General features: G+C 45.8%; 1 protein-coding gene across 4 annotated transcripts in view; it reads right to left on the bottom strand.

Moving 5' to 3' along the window:
* rps6ka1 (ribosomal protein S6 kinase a, polypeptide 1) overlaps positions 1-17,645 on the bottom strand; it is a 195,000-nt gene that overhangs the window by 8,348 nt on the left and 169,007 nt on the right. For all 4 annotated transcript variants that reach the window (XM_045723353.1, XM_014210103.2, XM_014210104.2 and 1 more), the window contains 9 exons: positions 13,659-13,729; positions 12,605-12,693; positions 12,369-12,433; positions 11,468-11,570; positions 11,065-11,195; positions 3,253-3,378; positions 2,786-2,875; positions 2,445-2,603; positions 1,915-2,076 (listed from right to left, as the gene is read on the bottom strand). In XM_045723353.1, coding sequence (XP_045579309.1) covers positions 1,915-2,076; positions 2,445-2,603; positions 2,786-2,875; positions 3,253-3,378; positions 11,065-11,195; positions 11,468-11,570; positions 12,369-12,433; positions 12,605-12,693; positions 13,659-13,729 — 996 coding nt within the window. The remainder of the gene's footprint in view (positions 1-1,914; positions 2,077-2,444; positions 2,604-2,785; positions 2,876-3,252; positions 3,379-11,064; positions 11,196-11,467; positions 11,571-12,368; positions 12,434-12,604; positions 12,694-13,658; positions 13,730-17,645) is intronic.

The raw sequence follows: 17,645 nt of genomic DNA, 5'->3' as shown, positions 1-17,645 counted from the left end.
GCTGCAGGGACCTGCTTCCATTCAGCCATAAGAGCATTACTGAGGTCGGGCACTGATGTTGGCCGATTAGGGCTGGCTCACAGTTGGCGTTCCAATCACCCCAAAGGTGTTCCATGGGGTTGAGCTCTGTGCAGGCCAGTCAAGTTCTTCCACACCAATCTCGACAAACCATTTCGGTATGGACCTTGCTTTGTGGACGGGGGCATTGTCGTGCTGAAACAGGAAAGGGCCTTCCTAAAACTGTTGCCACAAAGTTGGAAGCACAGAATCGTCTAGAATGTCATTGTATGCTGTAACGTTGATTTCCCTTTACTGGAACTAAGAGGCCTAGCCCAAACTATGAAAATCAGACCATTATTCCTCCTCCACCAAACTTTACAGTTGGCACTATGCTTTGCGGCAGGTAGCTTTCTCCTGGCATCCGTCAAACCCAGATTCCTCCATCAGACTGCCAGATGGTGAAGTGTGAATCATCACACCAGAAAACGCATTTCCACTGCTCCAGAGTCCAATGGCAGCGATCTTTACACCACTCCAGCCAACTCTTGGCATTGCGCATGGTGATCTTAGGCTTGTGTGCGGCTGCTCGGCCATGGAAACCCATTTCACGAAGCTCCCGACAAACAGTTCTGGTGCTGACATTGCTTCCAGATGCAGTTTGGAACTCCGTAGAGTGTGTTGCATCCGAGGACAGCCGATTTGTACGAGGTACGTGCTTCAGCACTCGGCTATCCAGTTCTGTGAGTTTGTGTGGCCTACCACTTTGCGACTGAGCCGTTGCTGCTCCTAGATGTTTCCACAGTAACAGCACTTAGTTGACCGGGGCAGCTCTAGCACGGCAGAAATTTGAGGAACTGACTTGTTGGAAAGGTGGCATCCTATGAGGGTCCCACATTGAAAGTCACTGAGCTCTTCATTAAGGCCATTCTACTGCCAATGTTTGTCTATGGAAATTGCATGGCTGTGTGATCAATTTTTACACACCTGTCAGCAACAGGTGTGGCTGAAATAGCCAAATTCACTAATTTGAAGGGGTGTCCACATACACTATATATACAAAAGTATCTTTTGATTTCTATGGTTTGTATCATTCACAACTAAAGTTGCCAAGCAACTCTAAATCTAGCGTAGGCTATAGGACCCGTTTCAAATGATTACTTTTACGCACAACGTAGCCACTTCCTATGTGCATTCTCACTCCGAAATGGGAAAAATATCCTTTCAATTTTATTCAGCTAAGTTCAATTATATTAATCTTAACATAAAATCATATAATATAAAATAATGGCATATCTTGTCTGCTAAATTAACAAGCCAACAGCCTGATAACATACAGTTGCCCAACTCCTAAGCTCTTTTCTTAATGATGCTTCTTTTCGACCTGCCTAAAATAAATACTGGATTTATTGTGATGGTGATGGAGTATGTTCAATTGATTTATTATACTTTTTAAAAATGTAGATGTTCCAAAGGCGTGCATCAGCGGCTTGTATGTGGCTTGTATGCGTGGAGGCCTGGAGACGCTAAAGGTGTTTATGTTAATTAACGGTAAATTACAGTGAGACCGGCAGACTTTTGCATGACAATAACCGGCTGACAAAATGTCATGACCGCCACAGCCAGGCGCACTGGTTTGTGTCAAGAACTACAACACTGCTGGGTTTTTCACACAAGTTTCCTGTGTATATCAAGAATGGTCCACCACCCAAAGGACATCCAGCCAACTCGACAACTGTGGGAAGCATTGGAGTTAACAAGGCCAGCATCCATGCCCCGACAAATTGAGGCTGTTCTGAGGGCAAAAAGGGGGGTGCAACTCAATATTAGGAAGGTGTTCCTAATGTGTGGTATTCTCAGTGTATATACACAGGTATTAATCATAATCGTCATCACACACACAGTCCCGGGCCTTACCTCCGGGGCTACGAAGTTAGCGGTATAGCAGGGGGTCATGAGCAGGCCGTTGTCAGCTCTCAGCTGCTTGGCGAAACCAAAGTCACAGATCCTGATGGACTCGGGGTTCCCCAACTCATCTACATACAGGATGTTACTGGGCTTCAGGTCCCTGTGGACCACCTGGAGAGAAGGGAGGTGGAGAAATGAGGAACAGAGGGGGAGGAGAGGTAGAGGTGAAGCGGGAGAAGGAGAGAGGGGATTGAAAGACAACTTAGTAAGGGTCAAATGTTAACACAAAAATAAATCTTCAACTGTTACTTCAACATTTGACTTCTAATGGACTTTTTGGAGACACGATGTTGGTTGTACATTATTTGCCCAGTAGTTGCCTTGAGTGTTAATACTGTGACATAAATATTTTTTAAAGTAAGAATATTAGAACATAGGAAAAAGGATAAAGGAATATCTAGAAACTCTTGTTAAGACAAAGTTCATTCAAGTCCATATTCAGCAGTATGTTACAGTATGTGTGTAGAGAGTTGTCTCACCCCCTGTGCGTGGAGGTATTCTACAGTCTTGGTGATGGTGTGGAGCACAGAGCTGGCCTCGCGCTCTGAGAAGAATTTCTGTTTGAGGATCCGGTCCAGCAACTCCCCGCCTCGCATCAGCTCTGTCACCAGATACACCTCCTTCCCATTGTCATACACCTGACGGATGGAAAGAACACATGAAGGATGATTCTATCTGTGCAGGTGTGTGTGCGTGTACTCACTTCCTTCAGGGTGATGATTGTGTGTGTGTGTGCTCACATCCTTCAGGGTGATGATTCTGTGTGTGTGCGCTCACATCCTTCAGGGTGATGATTGTGTGTGTGTCAGTGTACACTCACATCCTTCAGGGTGATGATGTTGGGGTGCTGGCCGTATCGCAGCAGGATCTCGATCTCCTCTGAGGGGTCTGTCATGGTCTTGTCAATCACCTGGTAGTGCACAATAATACAACAGATGCCATTATAAATACCCCATTATGAAACCATTATGATTGAGACGGTGTGAGACAAAAGACAGATCTGAATAACTTACTCAACATAAATTGTTCAAATGCATCTTTTAGAAAGTTATGTCCAATTACTGTATTAGCAATGATTTAGCACCCCACAAGATGGACGAATAAAACTTGGGGGACTGGGGAGAGTGATTTGCTTGATATTTCAGGATATACACCCAGAGAGAGGGAGGCTACAGCGTATGTTTTGGTACCTTGGCGGGGTACTCTGTGTTGGTTGCTTTGGGGACGCAGGTCTTGCAGACAGAGAAGTGTGTGTGTGTGTGTGTGTCTGTCTGTGGGTGTTCTGACCTTGGCAGCATACTCTGTGTTGGTGGCTTTGTGGATGCATCGCTTGCAGACAGAGAAGGAGCCAATGCCGATGTCTTCCTTCAGAACGTAGCCATCACTGAACAACAGGTTCTTCCCATGGAGTTGCTGCAGCAAACAGAAAACATAGGGAAATGAGTGCTACTGTATAGGGTTACAGCATCTCACACACACAGTTTAGTTTTTTATATATTACACCTTGAAATTAAAATTTTAGTCATTTAGCAGAGTCAGACCATTTAGTCATTGAACCCACAACCCTGGCGTGCACACACCATGCTGGCGTTGCAAACACCATGCTCTACCAACTGAGCCACAGGGAAGACCTTTATTTAACCAGGTAGGCTAGTTGAGAACAAGTTCTCATTTACAACTGCAACCTGGCCAAGATAAAGCAAAGCAGTGCGACACAAATGGTGTCGTCTGCGTTGAGGTGGATCAGAGAATCACCAGCAGCAAGAGCGACATCGATGTATACAGAGAAAAGAGTCGGCCCGAGGATTGAACCCTGTGGCACCCCCATAGAGACTGCCAGAGGTCCGGACAACAGGCCCTCCGATTTGACACACTGAACTCTATCTGAGAAGTAGTTGGTGAACCAGGCGAGGCAGTCATTTGAGAAACCAAGGCTGTTGAGTGTGCAGATAAGAATGTGGTGATTGACAGAGTCGAAAGCCTTGGCCAGGTCGATGAATACAGCTGCACAGTATTGTCTCTTATCGATGGCGGTTATGATATCGTTTAGGACCTTGAGCGTGGCTGAGGTGCACCCATGACCAGCTCGGAAACCAGATTGTATAGCGGAGAAGGTACGGTGGGATTCTGTTTGGTCGGTGATCTGTTTGTTAACTTGGCTTTCGAAGACCTTAGAAAGGCAGGATAGGATAGATGTAGGTCTGTAGCAGTATGGGTCTAGAGTGTCTCCCCCTTTGAAGAGAGGGATGACCGCGGCAGCTTTCCAATCTTTGGGGATCTCAGACGATACGAAAGAGGTTGAACAGGCTAGTAATAGGGGTTGCAACAATTTCGGCGGATAATTTTAGAAAGAGAGGGTCCAGATTGTCTAGCCCGGCAGATTTCTGGGGTCCAGATTTTGCAGCTCTTTCAGAACATCAGCTATCTGGATTTGGGTGAAGGAGAAACGGAGGAGGCTTGGGCAAGTTGCTGTGGGGAGCGCAGGGCTGTTGAACGGGGTAGGGGTAGCCAGGTGGAAAGCATGGCCAGCCGTAGAAAAATACTTATTGAAATTCTCAATTATCGCGGATTTATTGGTGGTGACAGTGTTTCCTAGCCTCAGTGCAGTGGGCAGCTGGGAGGGGTTGCTCTTGTTCTCCATGGACTTTACAGTGTCCCAGAATGTTTTGGAGTTTGTGCTACAGGATGCAAATTTCGGTTTGAAAAAGCTAGCCTTTGCATATTGGTTCCTAACTTCCCTGAAAATTTGCATATTGCGGGGGCTATTCGATGCTAATGCAGTATGCCACAGCATGTTATTGTGCTGGTCAAGGGCAGTCAGGTCTGGAGTGAACCAAGGGCTATATCTGTTCCTGGTTCTAAATTTTGAGAATGGGGCATTTAAGATGGTGAGGAAAGCACTTTTAAAGAATAACCAGGCATCCTCTACTGACGGAATGAGGTCAATATCCTTCCAGGATACCTGGGCCAGGTCGATTAGAAAGGCCTGCTCGCTGAAGTGTTTTAGGGAGCGTTTGACAGTGATGAGGGGTGGTCGTTTGACCGCAGACCCATTACGGACGCAGGCAATGAGGCAGTGATCGCTGAGATCCTGGTTGAAGACAGCAGAGGAGTATTTGGAGGGCAGGTTGGTTAGGATGTTATCTATGAGGGTGCCCGTGTTTACGGATTTAGGGTTGTACCTGGTAGTTTCCTTGATCATTTGTGTGAGATTGAGGGCATCAAGCTTAGATTGTTGGATGGTTGGTGTGTTAAGCATGTCCCAGTTTAGGTCACCTAACAGCACGAGCTCTGAAGATCGATGGGGGGGCAATCAATTCACATAAGGTGTCCAGGGCACAGCTGGGGGCAGAAGGTGGACTATAGCAAGCGGCAACGGTGAGAGACTTCTTTCTGGAAAGGTGGATTTTTAAAAGTAGAAGCTCAAATTGTTTGGGCACAGACCTGGATAGTAAGACAAAACTCTGCAGGCTGTCTTCTGCAGTAGATTGCAACTCCGCCCCCTTTGCCAGTTCTATCTTGTCGGAAAATGTTATAGTTAGGGATGGAAATGTTGGGTTTTTTGGTGTTCTTCCTAAGCCAGGATTCAGACACGGCTAGGACATCCGGGTTGGCAGAGTGTGCCAAGGCAGTGAATAATACAAACTAAGGGAGGAGGCTTCTAATGTTAAAAACCAAGGCTTTTACGGTTACAGAAGTCAACAAATGAGAGCGCCTGGGGAATGGGAGTGGAGCTAGGCACTGCAGGGCCTGGATTAACCTCTACATCACCAGAGGAAGAGAGGAGGAATAGGATAAGGGTACGACTAAAGGCTATAAGAACTGGTCGTCTAGTACATTCGGAACAGAGAGTAAAAGGAGCAGGTTTCTTGGCACGGTAGAATAGATTCAAGGCATAATGTACAGACAAAAGGTATGGTAGGATGTGAATAGAGTTGAGGTAAACCTAGGTATTGAGTGATGATGAGAGAGATATTGTCTCTAGAAACATTTAAACCAGGTGAGGTCACCGCATGTGTGGGAGGTGGAACTAAAGGGTTAACTAAGGCGTACTGAGCAGGGCTAGAGGCTCTACAGTGAAATAAGTCAATTACTAACCAAAACAGCAATGGACAAGGCATATTGACATTAGGGAGAGGCATGCATAGCCGAGTGATCATAGGGGTCCAGTGAGTCGCTCGGCGGGCCGGAGACACGGCGATTCAGGCAGCTAGCGGGCCGGGGCTAGCAAGCTAGCAGAAGGGCCTTAGAGGGACGTCTCGACAGAAGAAGTCAGTTATAGCCCCCTCATGCTGTTACATCGGCAGACCAGTCGGCAGGGCTCCGTGTGGTAAAAGGGTCCTGGCCAATTGGCAAAATAGGTATAGTGGGCTAAGAAATTGTCCGATGGTCCTCTTAAACTAACAGTCCGATATGCTCTAGACAGCTAGCGGGCCACGACTAGCAGGCTAGCAGATGGGCATTCAGGAGACATCGCGATGGAGGAGCCAGTTGAAAAAAAAAACCTTGAGCGAATTACGTCGGTAGTCCAGTCATGATGGGTAGGCGGGGGTCCAGGCCAATTGGCAAAATAGGTATTGTAGCCCAAGGAGTGGCTGATGGACCTCGTCGGCTAGCCGGGAGATGGGCCTAGCAAAGGCTAGCTCCAGGCTAGTTGGTTCTTGCTTTGGGACAGAGACGTCAGCCAGGAGTGGCCACTCGGATAGCAGCTAGCTAGCTGCAATGATCCAGGTGAAAAGGTTCAGAGCTTGCGGTAGGAATCCGGAGATATGGAGAAAAATAAGTCAGATTTGCTCTGGTTTGAGTCGCGCTGTGCAGACTGGCGAGAGTTGTCCGGGCTAAAGGTCGCTGATGACCGCTAGCAGTGTCTAGATGACTACTAGCTAGTAGCTAGTTACCTGGCTAGCTTCTGTTGGGGGTTTCGGTTCAAAAGTGAAAATAGGAGATCCATACCACATTGGGTGAGGCGGATTGCAGGAGAGTATGTTGAAGTTGAGGTTAAGAAAAATATTTAAAAAATATGTAAAGAAAAAAGATATACACGATTTATACATGGGGCACGACGAGGACAAAAGATGTCTAGGCTACAACTGCTTTACAAACACCAATCAATGTGTTTATTATTTTTTTTAATATTCGTCCATTAAGGACCTCAGTCAACCAAGCTATGTACTGTTCACTCGGCTACCGTCTGGCAGACAGAGACAGTACAGGTGCATCAGTGCCAAGACTGAGAAAAAAACCCAGCTTCTATTACCAGGCATCAGACTGTTGAACAGCCATCACTAGCCATCTACCAGGTGATGCACACTCACACACACACCTCATACTCATAAACACACATAGCCAACGCTGCTGTCCCACGTCATAGAAACATTGAACCACTGGACACTTCCCATTTCACACTGAGTATTTACTGTAAATACTGCATTCCAGACATAACTCATTCTAATATTTCTTTGTATTTAGTTATACTGTTTCAGTGGCGTGTATTCATGGATGCCAAGGGAAGCCAGGCTTGCCCCCAGAATGGACAAATAGATTATATAAATGTATCTCTGGTCTATCTGTTTCATAACTTTCCTTCAGTTTTCAAGAGGCTGAATGTATCTCACTGGAAAAAGCATCAGAACGAGCGAAACAGCACCCCTCTGTCTCAGTATGTGTAGCCCATCTATCTAATGCTGTCTGGTCAAAACGAGTGATATTGTTGCCGCCCGCAGCATTGAATGCCATCAAGCATTTTTTAAATAAAAAAATTATAAAATAGTAGCCAATCAGCGTTGAGCTAAACTGAGTGAGCACAACTGAATGGTCTTGGCGCACAAGATATAGATGAAAATACCCTCAAATTTAAGCTGACAGTCTGCACTTTAACTTCATAGTCATTGCATAATTTCAAATCCAAACTGCTGGAGTACAGATTCAAAAAAACATGTGTCACTGTCCCAATACTTTGGAGCTCACTCTATCTTATATTGATTGGACTAAATCGTTTTTGGTATCATTTAGTTGACTAAGCATTGATGATGAAATGTTAAAGTTGAAATGGTGCTGGTTGGAATAGTGGAGGCAGCTCCTGTTTTCTTTGCGACTTGCGGTAAATCTCCGTGGTTCTACATCAATAGTTGTTAGCAGTCCGAAAATGTTAAACTTTAAACTTGCTTGACCATGCTGTAGGTCATGTAACTGTTTGTTACATGCAATATGCTTTGTGGACTACACTGGATAGAGGTTGCTCTCCGGTTTTGTGATGAAACAAAGGTGTGGTTGTATTTATTACTGCGTCTTCTTGTCTCGGCCTTTAGGCCTATATATATCATGGTGGCAAGGTATATGAATGAACAGATTGTAGTGCAAACAACGCTACTATCACAACACATGGTTTGTAATATGGCAATATTTTCCTGGCTTGGCTTCCCCAGTGATTTTACCCACGCACCACTACTGTTCATCTACTGCTGTACATATCTTTCTTAGTATATCTTGTCTAAATTCTTCCAGTGTACGTGCGTCTAGATTGCATTTTGATTACGCTATTTAGGTTAATTGGATTCATCCTGAACACGTTTGAATACCTACTCATTCCAGGGTTTTTCTTAATTTGTACTATTTTCTACACTGTAGAATAGTAGTGAAGACATCAAAACTATGAAATAACACATATGGAATCATGTATGACTGAGGAGTATACCACCTCAGTCATCGGCTTGATCAATAAGTGCATCGACTTCGTCGTCCCCAAAGTGACCGTACGGACATTTCCCAACCAGAAGCCATGGATTACAGGCAACTTCCACACTGAGCTAAAGGCTAAAGCATGCCGCTTTCAAGGACACTAATCCGGTTGAATATAAGAAATCACGCTATGCCCTCCGACGAACCATCAAACAGGCAAAGCGTCAATACAGGACTAAGAATGAATCCTACTACACCGGCTCTGACGCTCGTCGGATGTGGCAGGGCTTGAAAACTATTAGACTACAAATGGAAACCCAGCCGCGAGCTGCCCAGTGACACAAGCCTACCAGACGAGCTAAATGCCTTTTACGCTCGCTGACAGTCTGCACTTCAACTTCATAGTCATTGTATAATTTCAAATCCAAACTGCTGGAGTAGAGTCAAAAAGCAACACCGAAGCATGCATGAGAGCACCAGCGGTTCCGGACGTCTGTTTGATCACGCTCTCCGTAGCCGATGTGTGCAAGACCATTAAACAGGTTAACAAGCCGCGGAGCCAGACAGATTACCAGGACGTGTACTCAAAGCATGCACGGACCAACTGGCAAGTGTTTTCACTGACTTTTTCAACCTCTCTATGGCCGAGTCTGTAATACCAACATAATCCCTGTACCCAAGAAAGCGAATGTAACCTGCCTGAATGATTACCGCCCCGTAGCACTCATGTCAGTAGCCATGAAGTGCTTTGAAAGGCTGGTCATGGCTCACAACACCATCATGCCAGAATCCCTAGACCCACTCCAATTCGTATACCGCCCCAACCGATCCACAGATGATGCAATCTCTATTGCACTCCACACTGCCCTTTCCCACATGGACAAAAGGAACACCTATGTGAGAATGCTTTTCATTGAATACAGCTCAGCGTTCAACACCATAGTGACCACAAAGCTCATCCCTAAGATAAGGACCCTGGGACTAACCACCTCCCTCTACAACTGGATCCTGGACTTCCTGACTTGCCGCCCCCAGGTGATAAGGGTAGGTAATAACACATTTGCCACTCTGATCCTTAACACTGGGGCCCCTCAGAGGTGTGTGCTCAGTCCCCTCCTGTACTCCCTGTTCACCCATGACTGCGTGGCCAAGCACAACTCCAACACCAAAATTAAGTTTGCTGCGACACAACAGTGGTAGGCCTGATCAACAACGATGAGACAGCCTAGAGGGGGGAGGTCAGAGACCTGGCAAGCTCTCCCTCTCTCTCAATGTGAGCAAGACAAATGAGCTGATCGTGGACTACACGAAAAGGAGGGCCGAACAGACCCCGATTAACAGGACTGAAGTGGCGCGGGTCGAGAGTGTCAAGTTCCTTGGTATCCATATCAACAAACTATCATAGTCCAAACACACCAAGACAGTCGTGAAGAGGGCACGACACCTTTTCCCCCTCAGGAGACTGAAAAGATTTGGCATGGGTCCCCAGATCCTCAAAGTTCTACAGCTGCAACATCAAGAGCATCCTGACCGGTTGCATTACTGCCTGGTATGGCAACTGCTCTGCATCTGACCGCAAGGCGCTACAGAGGGTAGTGCGTATGGCCCAGTACGTCACTGGGGCTAAGCTTCCTAACATCCAGGACCTATATTCTAGGCTGTGTCAGAGGAATGCCCAACAAATTGTCAAAGACTCCAGCCACACAAGTCATAGACTGTTCTCTCTGCTACCGCACGGCAAGCCGTACCGGAGTGCCAAGTCTAGGTCCAAGAGGCTTCTAAAAAGCTTCTACCCCCAAGCCATACGACTGCTGAACAACTAAACTAATCTAATGGCCACCTGGACTATTTACATTGACTGACCCCCCCACCCCCCTTTTATTACACTGCTACTACTCGCTGTTTATTATCTATGCATAGTCACTTTACAAATTACCTCAACTGACCTGTACCCCCACACATTGACTCGGTACCACCTGTATATATTTTCGTTATTGTTATGTACATTTCTTGTTACTTTTTGATTGATTCGATTTTTTTAAACTTTAGTTTATTTAGTGAATATTTTATTAACAATTTTTTAAACTGTTTTGTTGGTTAAGGGCTTGTATAAGTAAGAACTTCACAGGTAAGATCTACACCTGTTGTATTTGGCGCATGTGACAAATAAAATTTGATTTGAAAAGCTTGCCCAATGGAAAAACTCTGTTGACATAGCTTTTTAGTCCAGTGTAAGGCTCAATCTGAACCAGGAAACTGGCCCCAAAACCTGGCTGTGTGGGGGAGAGCTCTCTGGATTCTTTCTTGAATTTGGTTCGAAACAAATTGTCCCTTGTGGGAATATATGTAACCTTCTATTATTCTTATAGGAGATATGGGAGGGGCTGAGTGGCTTTGTCCCAACTGTGACTGACAGCTGACCTGAACCACTGGGTGTGGTGCAGGCTTGGCAGGCTCCAATGATCCCTCCTCCTCCAGCATGGCCGGGGCGACAAAGCTGAAGCCCCGGAAGAGCTGGTGAGCTCCGGCACTGGGTGGAACGCCTGGGGAGTCTGGGGAGAGGTCAGAGAGAACACAAGGTCATATACACAGAAGGTCATATACATTGGCGCACACATACACGCATACATTAACGCACACACACTTCATGATAGACTGCCTTGCTCCAAGACGATGTAAGCAACATACAAATAGCAACCATTTTAGGATTGCTACCGCTTTCATATTTCATTACCATTGATATGATAGAGTGTGGTCTGATTCAGTCAGACCTGGTCTCTTGTCATGCTAGGACAAGTTACTCTTGTCAACTTTAACCTCTTACCTTTGGGTGTGCGGGAGGTGAACTCTGAGTCAAAGTAGAAGGTGTCGTCTGGTCGGGCCACCGCCGGTTTGAACGGGGGATGGATTTCTCGCCGGAACAGTTCCTGAAAGGGTTAAAATAGTTTCTGAAGGGGTTAAAACCAGGGGTGAAAGTCCTGTAGACTTCATTTCTAACTGGTACGGGACCTTTGTGTGCACAAGCTATTTTATGGGCCTAATAGGATAAATGTCCTTTTAAACTGTAAAAACGTACAGCATTACCTAATGTGGTATAAACACAACCAGTCATGATGCTTTTCATCTGATTGTCAAACAAATCACTTCAAAAAGTAGGCTCCCTGTGCATGTTCCTCCACTAAACTAATCCCAGCATTCAAACAGTGCACTGTGCCACTTACAGAATAGAAAGAGACATTGGTTACAAAACACCAAAAAGTGTAATGACATTCGGCGATTGTCATAATAGGCTTATTCTTGTGGCCTGATTGATGCGTCTTGCTGCTCGTGCACGTCTTGGTGAGTCATCTCTGCCTTTGCAAAATCCATTCAGTGTTCACGTCGAACCACACTGCATTTTGGAGCGTATACCACCCGCTTCAACTCCATTTGCTAATTTCTCATTGAACTGACACGCGGTAATAATAAATGGTGTAATAGCCTTCAGTTTTCTTGACATTTTTGTTGAAATTATTGTGATTGACTCATGTTTTATCGGTACAGCGTACCCCCACTATTTATTTTGCCGGTACTCCGTAGCGGACCGGCTTACTTTCACCCCTGGCTAAAGCAATGGCGACTTGGGAATTACTTAAGAATATGGCTCCCTTTAAAATGCTAATTGAATGATAATCTGATTCCCTGATAGAACTGTAGTATGAGGTGTCAGAAGAGGTGCCACTCACATTCCAGTCTATGGTGGAGAAGAAAGCGTGGCGTTTGATCTCCTCTGCACCGTCCGCCCCCGACCCTGTCCAACCAATCACACCGTTTGTATGGATTACTGCATACAACCTATGCAGAAGCTCTATGCTTAACATAAAATAGGCCTAATTATACCAAAGTAATTACTCTACTAGTGGAACAACCACTGTAATTAGCTAGTGGGTAAGTACATACTGTATAGTTACGGACTACTCACCCAGTCTGTTGGTGGGGTTCCTCTTGAACAGAGCTCTGAGGAGACTTTGGGCCTCTGAACTCAGGAACTGGGGCATTCCCAATCTTGCCCTGCAGGGGGAGACATTGTTATATCCAAAAGGCTAATAAATAGTAGCCTGGTTAATCCAGATTCAACGCTGCGGAACGTTCACCATTGTTTTCCTGAACACAGCTTTCAGTCTGGTTCAACCAGGCCAAATAAATATACTGAACAAAAATATAAATGCAGCCTGCAACAATTTCAAATTTCAATCTCTGGCAACAGCTCTGGTGGAAATTCCTGCAGTCAGCATGCCAATTGCACAGTCCATCAAAACTTGAGACATCTATGGCATTGTTGTTTGACAAAACTGCACGTTTTAGAGTGGCCTTTTATTGTTCCCAGCACAAGGGGCATTGTTGTTTGACAAAACTGCACGTTTTAGAGTGGCCTTTTATTGTCCCCTGCACAAGGGGCACCTGTGTAATGATCATGCTGTTTATTCAGCTTCTTGAAATGCCACACCCGTCAGATGGATGGATTATCCTGGACAAATGCTCCGTAACATGGATGTAAACAAATTTGTGCCAACATTTTGAGAGAAATATACTTTTTGTGAGTACGTAACATTTCTGGGATTTTTTATTTTAGCTCATACAACCAACACTTTACATGTTGCGTTTATATTTTTGTTTAGTGTCGTAGAGCTCTGGGCCCATATCCACAAAGTGTCTCAGAGTAGGAGTGCTGATCTAGGCTGGATTTGTCTTTTAGATCATAATGAATAAGATTATATGGACAGATTCTAGATCAGCACTCTGACTCAGACGCTTAGTGGATACGGGCCCTGATAATTAAGGAAAAGGGAAAGGGGAATACCTAGTCAGTTGTACAACTGAACACACTTAGCTGAAATATGTCTTCCTCATTTAACTCAACCCCTCTGAATCAAAGACGTAAGGGGGGGGCTGCCTTAATCGACATCCACGTCATCGGCGTCCGGGGAAGAGTGGGTTAACTGCATACAGACACTAGCCTGTGATTGTCTACTTACTTGAGGATCAGGTTCATGGTCTCTTTGCGGTCCTTTCCTTGGAACGGTAGCGATCCAGTCAGCATCTCAAACTGTGAAACAAATACAACCACCATATTTTTAAAACCCCCATGCCTTTGACATTCAATTCTAGGGCTCTGACGCAAACACACACACATTCATGTTTGTTTGATTGTCTGCATTACAAGGGTTGTGTTCAAATGGAAGAAAACAGACAAACAGGAAGGAACTATCTGAACTTGTCCAACTAATGATCATTTCATTAGCAAAGCGTTTTACTATGTTGTGGACTAATGTATATGACCCCAGAGACCTCGTTGTGTGGTGCCAGGACAACCTCTCCCTCAACGTGATCAAGACAAAGGAGATGATTGTGGACTACAGGAAAAGGAGGACCGAGCACGCCCCCATTCTCATCGACAGGGCTGTAGTGGAGGAGATTGAGAGCTTCAAGTTCCTTGGTGTCCACATCATCAACAAACGAACATGGTCCAAGCACAAGACCGTCGTGAAGAGGACATGACAAAACCTATTCCCCCTCAGGAGAGTGAAAATATTTGGCATGGGTCCTCAGATCCTCAAAAAGGTTCTACAGCTGCACCATCGAGAGTATCCCGACTGGTTGCGTCACTGCCTGGTCTGGCAACTGCTCGGCTTCCGACCGCAAGGCCTTACAGAGGGTAGTGCGTATGGCCCAGTACATCACTGGGGCCAAGCTTCCTGCCATCCAGGACCTCTATACCAGGCGTCAGAGAAGGCCCTAAAAATAGTCAAAGACTCCAGCCACCCTAGTCATAGTTCTCCCTGCTACCGCACGGAAAGCGGTACCGGAGCGCCAAGTCTAGGTCCAAGAGGCTTCTAAACAGCTTCTACCCCCAAAGCCATAATACTATCCAGGTCTGTGCCCAAACAATTCAAGCTTTTACTTTTAAAAATCCACCTTTCCAGAAACAAGTCTCTCACCGTTGCCGCTTGTTATAGACCCCCTTCAGCCCCCAGCTGTGCCCTGGACACCATATGTGAATTGATCGCCCCCCATCTATCTTCAGAGTTCGTACTGTTAGGTGACCTAAACGGGGCCGTCACCCCGGCCGTCCTACAGTCTAAGCTAGATGCTCTCAATCTCACAAATTATCAAGGAAACTACCAGGTACAACCCTAAATCCGTAACCAGCGGCACACTCTTAGATATCATCCTGACCAACTTGCCCTCTAAATACACCTCTGCTGTCTTCAACCAGGATCTCAGCGATCACTGCCTCATTGCCTGCGTGTGTAATGGGTCTGCGGTCAAACAACCACCCCTCATCACTGTCAAACGCTCTCTAAAACACTTCAGCGTGCAGGCCTTTCTAATTGACCTGGCCCGGGTATCCTGGAAGGATATTGACCTCATCTCGTCAGTAGAGGATGCCTGGTTGAACTTTAAAAAGTGCTTTCCTGACCATCTTAAAAGTAGAACTAAGAATAGATATAGCCCTTGGTTCACTCCAGACTTGACTGCCCTTGACCAGCACAAAAACATCCTGCGGCGTTCTGCATTTGCATCGAATAGCTCCTGCAATATGCAACTTTTGAAGTCAGGAACCAATACACTCAGTCAGTTAGGAAAGCTAAGGCTAGCTTTCTCAAACAGAAATTTGCATCTTGTTCCACTAATTCCAAAAAGTTTTGGGACACTGTAAAGTCCATGGAGAATAAGAGCACCTCCTCCCAGCTGCCCACTGCACTGAGGATAGGAAAGACTGTCACCACCGATAAATCTACGATAATCGATAATTTAAATAAGCATTTCTCTACGGCTGGCCATGCTTTCCACCTTGCTACCCCTACTCTGGCCAACATCTCAGCACCCCCTGCAGCAACTTTCCCAAGCCCCCCCCCCCTCGCTTCTCCTTCACCCAAATCCAGACAGATGATGTTCTGAAAGAGCTGCAAAATCTGGATCCCTACAAAATCAGCTGGGTTAGACAATCTGAACCCTCTCTTTCTAAAATTATCCGCCGAAATTGTTGCAACCCCTATTACTAGCCTGTTCAACCGCTTTCGTATCGTCTGAGATCCCCAAAGATTGGAAAGCTGCCGCGGTCATTCCCCTCTTCAAAGGGGGAGACACTTTAGACCCAAACTGTTATATAGACCTATATCCATCCTGCCCTGCCTTTCTAAAATATTCGAAAGCCAAGTTAACAAACAGATCACAGACCATTTCGAATCCCACCATACCTTCTCCACTATGCAATCTGATTTCCGAGCTGGTCATAGGTGCACCTCAGCCACGCTCAAGGTCCTAAACGATATCATAACCGCCATCGATAAAAGACAGTACTGTGCAGCCGTCTTCATCGACCTGGCCAAGGCTTTCGACTGTCAATCAACGCATTCTTATCGGCCTTGGTTTCTCAAATGACTGCCTCACCTGGTTCACCAACTACTTCTCAGATAGAGTTCAGTGTGTCAAATCGGAGGGCATGTTGTCCGGACCTCTGGCAGTCTCTATGGGGGTGCCACAGGGTTCAATTCTCGGGCCGACTCTTGTCTCTGTATATATCAATGATGTCGCTCTTGCTTATGGTGAATCTCTGATCCACCTCTACTCAGACGACGCCATTCTGTATATATCTGGCCATTCGTTGGACACTGTGCTAACAAACCTCCAAATGAGCTTCAACGCCATACAACACTCCTTCCGTGGCCTCCAACTGCTTTTAAATGCTAGTAAAACTAAGGTCATGCTCTGCAATCGATTGCTGCCCGCACCCACTACTCTGGATGGTTCTGACTTAGAATATGTGGACAACTACAAATACCTAGGTGTCTGGTTACATTTTAGTCATTTGGCAGACGCTCTTATCCAGAGCGACTTACAGTAGTGAGTGCATACATTTCATTTCATGCATTTTTATTTTTTTTGTACTGGCCCCCCGTGGGAATCGAACCCACAACCCTGGCGTTGCACACACCATGCTGGCGTTGCAAACACCATGCTCTACCAACTGAGCCACAGGGAAGACTATCCTACGATACTTGACTTCGGCGATGTCATTTACAAAATGGCTTCCAACACTCTACTCAGCAAATTGGATGCAGTCTATCACAGTGCCATCCGTTTTGTCACCAAAGCCCCATATACTACCCACTACTGCAACCTGTATGCTCTCGTTGGCTGGCCTTCACTACATAATTGTCGCCAAACCCACTTGCTCCAGGTCATCTATAAGTCTTTGCTAAGTAAAGCCCGCCTTATCTCAGCTCACTGGTTACCATAGCAACACTCATCCATAGCACGCGCTCCAGCTGGTATATTTCACTGGTCATCCCCAAAGACAACACCTCATTTGGCCGCCCTTCCTTCCAGTTCTCTGCTGCCAATGACTGGAACGAATTGCAAAAATCACTGAAGCTGGAGTCTTATATCTCCCTCTCTAACTTTAAGCAGCTTACCGATCACTGTACCTGTACACCGCCAATCTGTAAATAGCACACCCAACTACCTCATCCCCATATTGTTACTTATCCTCTTGCTCTTTTGCACCCCAGTATCTCTACTTGCACATCATCATCATCTGCACATCTATCACTCCAGTGTTAATGCTACATTTTAATTAATATTTTGCCTCTATGGCCAATTTATTGCCTTACCTCCCTACTCCTCTACATTTGCACACACTGTACATAGATGTTTCTATTGTGCTCTGACGACGGCAGTGAGGCCGATACGTAAAGTTGAAGTCGCATGTTTAGATAGACATTAGCCAAATGCATGAAAAGAAAAATCATTTTTTCAAAAATGTCTGACATTTAATCCAAATAAAAATTACCTGTCTTAGGGCAGTTAGGATCACCACTTTTCACCACCCCCCCTTAGGTTGTGCCGTGGCAGAGATCTTTGTGGGCTATACTCGGTCTTGTCTCAGGATGGTAAATTGGTGGTTGAAGATATCCCTCTAGTGGTGTGGGGGCTGTGCTTTGGCAAAGTGGGTGGGG

This window comes from Salmo salar, chromosome ssa09 (assembly GCF_905237065.1).
Source record: "Salmo salar chromosome ssa09, Ssal_v3.1, whole genome shotgun sequence".
Taxonomy (NCBI): domain Eukaryota; kingdom Metazoa; phylum Chordata; class Actinopteri; order Salmoniformes; family Salmonidae; genus Salmo; species Salmo salar.
The sequence above is the reverse complement of the archived record's forward strand: the minus strand, read 5'-3'. Positions and strand labels throughout refer to the sequence as shown.